We start from the raw sequence: 8,170 nt of genomic DNA on the forward strand, positions 1-8,170 counted from the left end.
GATGCTCTAAGTCCTTTACAGATTGGGTATCTAGATTATACAAAAGCGTGTGAAGTAGTAGGCATTCAATCGTTACTATCTACAGAAATTGGGTAACTACAGCAATCCAAACTGTTCGACGTCAATTCACTGAGAACTTTCCGTTGTAGTTATCAACTAGGTCAAATCGTGCTGGTAAACAGTCTACGAATACCCCGTTGATCATTTGGCACCGCAAGGTTTCGATATGTGGCGAAGCCTCATAAATCCTAACAGCTTTATCCAATTCCAGAGTGAAATCAGTTCGCAATCTGTCTCGATTTCAGCGGCAGATGAGTTGATGAGTTTGTGAGCCAGGGTCAGAAGAACCGCTCATGGCTCATTTGCAGTGTGGGGTGCCCAAGAAATGAGCCAGAACGGCGGGCGCCAACTATCCCTTTGGACTACATGGAAGGTCTACAGATTAGAGATAACTTGCTGCTAAAGGATTTGTAGATTAATTAGCTTAAATAATGAGGAAGAAGTCCAGTTGGTTTAAGGATCTTCAAACTGTATGCCTAAATAATCCAGTTACTTACTATTTGTTTTGAACTTCACCCAATTCTTTAGAGAATGAATGGCCTATTTTATTTCAAGGCTAAAATATGATCACCCAAATTAAGATTTTGTTTGTAGTATTCAATTTTTTTTAGAGTCGGAGGGTTTTGGAATTTCCTTTTTATGAAGGATGTGAATTATGCTAACAGTGAAATAATTGTGTTTATCTAAACAAATTTGACTAAAAAATGTGTATTTACGAGTACTACGAAAATCCAAGAGCTGACATGGCACTACGAAGGTTGAACCTCGAAAGGTAGGCCTATATCTAGATTTTTTTCAAAAAAATTGGGTTTCAAAAAAATAATTTTTGCCAATTGTGTACATAAATTTTATCTTAGTAGATATTCAATTCTTTTGGTCACGAAATCCGATAAAGCTGGCTAATTCAAGGATTCTCCTATTTAGTAGTTATTCCTAAAATTATAATTTCAAGCCGTTCAACAAAATTAAGTACAGTATCAAAATATATTTAAATATTTTGTTTTGCAGTTGATACTGTATTGTCAAAACAACATGTCTAGGCACTATTTCATACATAAACATAATTAAGTCCTCTTTATATATTTTTGTTCTTTTTCAGATCAAAGTGGAATACACATTAAATCTCAGTTCCTTCAATTTTTAAGCAACACAGAAGAAGTTTTTTTTTATTTTTAATATTTTATGTACATCTATAAAACCCATACGCAAGACCCTGAGATTAGAGAATCCAAAAGTAATAACCTGCAATATCAAACTCTTTGCCTCAAGGAAAACTCAAGAACCCTCACATCAAGCTCACGTGAGAAAAGTGCATCGAAAAGAGAAATGACACATCAACCAGCTGATTGTACTAGCCGTAAACAACAGCTGTAAATTACCTTGAGATACAACCACGGTAATTCCCCAGATGGACTGCCAATTGTTGCTGTAATTACTGGTAATTACTAATTACAAATTAGCCACATCCGCCATTACATGGTGGAATTAGGCCAGCTATTATTGTTCTCTTCCATTACCCCTATCTGTTATTCCGTGTAATGACGAGTGTGTGTTTACTACTTCATTGTTCCAGTTTCATTGTGATTGTTTGGTTTACAGTTTTAAATTAGTCGTAAAGTGTTCTATAAGAGTTTTGGAGGACGTTTTAAATTGGGGGTAGCTGCTGTTATTGCATGTAGAGCATAGAGTGGTAACACTTAGGATGTCACGAGTTAAAATCTCAGATGACAAATCTTTGTTCACCGTTTCCTCTTTTCTTCTGTGTGTCTTCATTTAGCTTTTTGTTTTCGTTAATAATTTCTATCGTGTTTGTTTTATTTTTTCTTATATTTTATTGTTTATAGGGTGTTATTTTTACTATATATCACTGACATATCTTTTACTGAACCGATTATGAAACAAGATTATTGTTTGTTAAAGGGTTTGTTTGTAGGAACTTTGAGGTAATTAGAATTATCATTTCTACAGTCGTATGTAACAGTTTAATGTAGGCTACAGTTGACATCGGGAAAAATTGTTGTTGCTCACAGTTTCTTGTTCTTTAGTCAAAGGCTTTAAATTATGTGTTCTACCTAAAAGAGCAACGCCATTGAGAATCTTCAAGGGTAACGTTTTAACTTGAAAAACGTTCCAACTAGTAAAATCCCGTCTTTCCTATTGCTTAAATAACAACTTTGGTGCTCTATATTTTTTAAAACTAAAACTGGACTTTTTGTAATCCAAAAACATAATTGTACGCAAAAGAAGCATGCAAGGAAAATTTATGAATTTAAGATTATGAAATTATTGAGGTGGTGCTGAAAGGTTTCACTGCTGAAGAAGCAATGGTAATTTCTCAGAGAACTTCAACTAAATTATTTGTTCCTTGATAAAGCATTACCTTTTACATAAATACTTATTGGGTTACAACTTATGAGCTCAATTTCACACCATATGTTCTATTCCATATGTTATAATTCTACGGTTATGTACGCAATTCCAACACAAATTCACACTCGCATTCTACGGTTAAAATAACCCGTGTCGTACTAATAAAGAAGCCGTTTAATGCAAGCGTGCGAGAAACGGCGAGTTAAACATATAAAGACGCCGCAGAATTTTATTCGTTCAAAGAAGCGAATTCCTGCGGTTAAGTCAAACCATTTTGGGGCGGAGAGGTCACGATGTCGGCAAATGCGAATCTCCCTTCTAGTTACTCGCACAGAAGCTGTTGGGCGTCTAATGAAGGAATTCCATCTTGATGACAAACTCTCTTTTGATTCAAGGAATCTCTCCGTGTCTCGTCATTTACCGAAGACTTTCCTAAACGTTGTCCGTGTTTCATTACCTGGAAGGAATTTCTGGGAGCCACGTACCAGAGTGAAAATGACGAGTGGTCAGGAAACATGTTGACAGGTTATCCACTATCCTTTCTATCTATTGATGTATTTTTTTGTATTAGGTGATTTTTGAAGAAACAATGATTCGAATCGAAGGCTTTTTCTGTATTTTATCTTCATTAATTTAGATGTCTAATCAATATTAGGATATGTTTCTATTTTATAACATTTCCAGCTCGAATTTTCTGTTGGATTAGGAATCATTTTAAGTGTTTCATACACACTTCCTAACACCAATAACCGTAGCCAGAAGCTCAACCCATAGAATAAAAATTAATATATTTTTTTTTATTATCAAGAGATTATTCTTCTGTCAACTCTTCATTAAGTAGCTTTGGCTACATCATCGTGCAGGTTTTTACAAAAATGTGAAGTAAAATGAAGGTTAAGCAATGAACAAACATTGCCCTTTGGAATGGATACATACAAATTGTGATTGTGGAAGGTAGAAAGTATTCGCTCGATATTTCAAGAAACTTTTTCGAAGTGCTACAATTAACTTATGGTACCAAAACAGCCCTTGCGCTGTATGGAAAGAAACACCAAAAGTTCAAAGACTTCGAGCTCTCCAAGTCTACACTCTATACAGTATAACTATGAGAAGCAGAAGAGATGTAATATCTGCTATTATATAGAAACATTTCCACGGAGACTTCATTTTTTTGACTCAGTCAATCTCCTTCATAGTATAACTGTTGTTATTAGTAACGCATATGTCAATGTTTCGCCAAGCTTCTTTAGATACCCAATAGTTTGATTAAGAAATGGATTAGCGCAAGGAATAGTTGCAAAAGCTAGCACAACAAAAGGATAGTTATAACCTACAGTGATACAGTGACAGTGTACTCGAAAATGATGTGGTGACTTAAATAGTACAAACTTGTAAGATATTAGAGATTTCTTGGACACCTACGTGAAGCATTCCTGTGGTTACGAACAATTGAAGAACTTAGGATCCGTCAATTCCCACGGAATTACTGGACAGTTTACATGTGGCTTATGAGCCTAATAGACAGTGGCCAACGAATCTACCTCATCGACGCTTCAGATGAGATTACAGTTTCTCATTTAATTGAATTAGGCAGCTCCCATTTGTCCACGGATGATCCGGCGAGAGCGGCGACTTCAAACGCCGTTTTGTTTCCCGTGTGATCACTCCGATATCATTTTCAATTGAATTAGCGAAGCTTAATCGAATTTACCCCGAATTACCCGTCCGAGGTACGTGACGTGGAGGCCCGTACAATTCAGGACCAATTGGAGTATAATGACACACACGGGAGTGTCGGAGGAATTAAAAAGCCGCAAACCTGGAAACGTCGCAGTTAAGGAATAAGGTTAATTGTGACGGCGAGTGGTATGTGTGGGTAATGGAGTTCGGAATGACACCATTAGAAAAGGTTATTCAATTAAAACTTGATCTGCTGTAATAACCGGCATTAGGACGACTGTGGTTCCGGCAGCGGCTGCAGCGCTCGCCCGGAAATTGCTGTGTGTTTCTGCGAGAGTATTGGGTAACGGCCGCCATCGCTACCTGGCTGACACCTTCCCGCCAATAGGACGTCCCGCCGCGCCACGGCGGGTAATCAAGACATACACGGGGCGGAAAATTGTAATGGGAACAATCGGTACCCGCTGTTATTTAATGCGAGTAATAACGGAATTAGTACGTAATGGAAAAACTAACAACGCATTAATACCATGGTAGGGGGCGAGGGGTTCAATGTTTGTGCTGGGCTGGCGGTCGAGTCTATATGTAGGAGGGGGGATACAGTTTATTATAATGTCTTGATACTTTGAGTCATCTGTAGCGATAGCCAGATGGAATAAGTGAGTCTGTTAAGATGTCGAGACGATCTTGATAGGAATTGGCAAGAGGATGTGGAATTCATGTGAAAATTTGGATTGAAAGTTCCATAGAACATCTACAAGAGATGTAGGTTGGTAAAGACACAAAGACTCAAATCAATCCATACTACAGTATTACAGTACAACAATAGAGAGTCCTCCAGTCAGTAAAAAATAGACTCTTTAGAATTATTATTTCAAATCCACCTTTGAGCAATTGAATCGGGCTCTATCCTCGAAAATGCAGCTTATTCTACAATTTTTGTGTATATGATTTCTAAAACACCCCCAAGAAAAAATGTTCTGTATTTTAGACTAAAACCCCTTTTAAAAAAATACTATCTTTTTTTAGAGCTTCTGTCAAAAATCTAAAACTTTGTCGTGATTGTTGGCCTTCAACATTCATTATAATTATTATTCAGATTGACACTACGACACCAACAGTACACTATATTTCAATTGAATACTGATCTTTTTGGTGTATGGTGCGTGTACTAAACACTGTTTGTTTGTATACACGTTCTGTAAATTTATCCTAAAGTAAGTTCAAAATAAATAAAAAGAAAACGCTCCATGAAAAGGTAAATCCAATTCACTACAACTAAAAAAAAAGAAACACACTCCACAATTTAGTTTGTCTTTCCAAATGTCTTGACGAAAAATACAGTTTAAAGATTAGATCCTTCTATCAGGTGGTTCAGTTGAGCCAGCACAAGAGTCAAGTGTAAACGACATTATGGGGTTGGGGAGTGTCTTTCAAATGCCTTGCTGTAGAAGAGTTCAATGTATGGTCCTTTCTTCACATTATGAAGCACCTCTGAACATCCCAAACTGCCTGTTTAGTTATTTACAAATGATTTTCCCTCCCCTAAGTGAAGTTCTCCACCCCAGTCACTATAAGCTGTCTATCTCAGTCACTACAAGTTGTCCACCTCAGTCACTACAAGTTGTCCACTAGTCACTACAAGTTGTCTACCTCAGTCACTACAAGCTATCCACCTCAGTCTCTACAAGTTGTCCACCTCAGTCACTACAAGTTGTCTACCTCAGTCACTACAAGTTGTCCACTAGTAACTAAATCTTGTCCACTAGTCACTACAAATTGCCCACCTCAGTCACTACAAGCTGTCCACCTCAGTCACTACAAGTTGTCCACTAGTCACTACAAGTTGTCCACCTCAGTCACTACAAGCTGTCCACTAGTCACTATAAGTAGTCCACCTCAGTCACTACAAGTTGTCCACTAGTCCCTACAAGTTGTCCACTAGTCACTACAAGTTGCCCACCTCAGTCACTACAAGTTGTCCCCCTCAGACACTACAAGTTGTCCACTAGTCACTACAAGTTGTCCACTAGTCACTACTACAAGTTGTCCACCTCAGTCACAACAAGTTGTCCACCTCAGTCACTATAAGTTGTCCACTAGTCACTACAAGTTGTCCACCTCAGTCACTGTAAGTTGCCCACTAGTCACTACAAGTTGTCTACCTCAGTCACTACAAGTTGTCCACTAGTCATTACAAATTGTCCACCTCAGTCACTACAAGCTGTCCACCTCAGTCACTACAAGTTGTCCACTAGTAACTACATCTTGTCCACTAGTCACTACAAATTGTCCACCTCAGTCACTACAAGCTGTCCACCTCAGTCACTACAAGTTGTCTACTAGTCCCTACAAGTTGTCCACCTCAGTCACTACAAGTTGTCCACTAGTCACTACAAGTTGTCCACTAGTAACTACATCTTGTCCACTAGTCACTACAAATTGTCCACCTCAGTAACTACAAGTTGTCCACTAGTAACTACAAGTTGTCTACCTCAGTCACTACAAGTTGACCACCTCAGTCACTACAAGTTGTCCACCTCAGTCACTACAAGTTGTCCACCTCAGTCACTATAAGTTTACCACCTCAGTCACTACAAGTTGTCCACTAGTCACCACAAGTTGTCCACTAGTCACTACAACTTGTCCACTAGTCACCACAAGTTGTCCACTAGTCACTACAAGTTGTCCCCTAGTCACTACATGTTGCCCACTAGTCCCTACAAGTTGTCCACTAGTCACTACATGTTGGCCACTAGTCCCTACAAGTTTTCCACTAGTCACTACAAGTTGTCCACCTCAGTCACTACAAGTTGTCCACCTCAGTCACTTCAAGTTGACCACCTCATTCACTACAAGTTGTCCACTAGTCACTACAAGTTGTCCACTAGTCACTACAACTTGTCCACTAGTCACCACAAGTTGTCCACTAGTCACTACAAGTTGTCCCCTAGTCACTACATGTTGCCCACTAGTCCCTACAAGTTGTCCACTAGTCACTACATGTTGGCCACTAGTCCCTACAAGTTTTCCACTAGTCACTACAAGTTGTCCCCTAGTTACTACATGTTGCCCACTAGTCCCTACAAGTTGTCCACTAGTCACTACAATTTGTCCACCTCAGTCACTACAAGTTGTCCACCTCAGTCACTTCAAGTTGACCACCTCAGTCACTACAAGTTGTCCCCTAGTCACTACATGTTGCCCACTAGTCCCTACAAGTTGTCCACTAGTCACTACATGTTGCCCACTAGTCCCTACAAGTTGTCCACTAGTCACTACAAGTTGACCACCTCAGTCACTACAAGTTGTCCACCTCAGTCACTTCAAGTTGACCACCTCAGTCACTTCAAGTTGACCACCTCAGTCACTACAAGTTGTCCACTAGTCACTACAAGTTGTCCCCCTCAGACACTACAAGTTGTCCACCTCAGTCACTACAAGTTGCCCACCTCAGTCACTAGAAGTTGTCCACTAGTCACTACAAGCTGTCCACTAGTCACTACAAGTTGTCCACCTCAGTCACTACAAGTTGTCCACTAGTCACTACAAGCTGTCCACTAGTCACTACAAGTTGTCCACCTCAGTCACTACAAGTTGTCCACTAGTCACTACAAGTTGTCCACTAGTCCCTACATGTTGTCCACCTCAGTCACTACAAATTGTCCACTAGCCACTACAAGTTGTCTACCTCAGTCACTACAAGTTGTCCACTAGTCACTACAAGTTGTCCACCTCAGTCACTACAGGTTGTCCACCTCAGTCACTACAAGTTGTCCACCTCAGTTACTACAAGTTTTCCACTAGCTACTACAAGTTGTCTACCTCAGTCACTACAACTTGTCCACTAGTCACTAAAACTTGACCACTAGTCAATACAAGTTTTCCACCTCTGTCACTACAAGTTGTCCACCTCAGTCACTACAAGTTGTCCACTAGTCACTACAAGTTGTCCACTAGTCACTACAAGTTGTCCACCTCAGGCCGGATCGCAGGTGGGCCGGCATCCGTCTTTGTTTTCCTGTTATCCGATCCTAATTGAGACTTAACCCATGTTTAG

The 8,170-nt window shown here is 39.5% G+C and overlaps 1 protein-coding gene across 1 annotated transcript; it reads left to right on the forward strand.

The window, feature by feature from the left end:
- The first annotated feature begins 764 nt into the window (after positions 1–764).
- LOC129002538 (uncharacterized) lies at positions 765–7,653 on the forward strand. The gene is made up of 2 exons (XM_054430414.1): positions 765–832; positions 6,702–7,653. The coding sequence occupies exons 1-2, from the start codon at positions 765–767 to the stop codon at positions 7,651–7,653; spliced, it is 1,020 nt and encodes a 339-aa protein (XP_054286389.1).
- The last annotated feature ends 517 nt before the right edge of the window (positions 7,654–8,170 follow it).

Source organism: Macrosteles quadrilineatus, unplaced genomic scaffold, assembly GCF_028750875.1.
Source record: "Macrosteles quadrilineatus isolate MER2022 unplaced genomic scaffold, UCM_ALF_1.0 Scaffold_1__1_contigs__length_201487025, whole genome shotgun sequence".
NCBI lineage: Eukaryota > Metazoa > Arthropoda > Insecta > Hemiptera > Cicadellidae > Macrosteles > Macrosteles quadrilineatus.

Coding starts and splice junctions, on each gene's coding strand:
- LOC129002538 (XM_054430414.1), top strand. CDS start 765: ATGTGTATTTACGAGTACTACGAAAATCCAAGAGCTGACATGGCACTA. Junction 833..6,701: donor CGAAGGTTGAACCTCGAAAG/GTAGGCCTATAT, acceptor TTACCACCTCAG/TCACTACAAGTTGTCCACTA.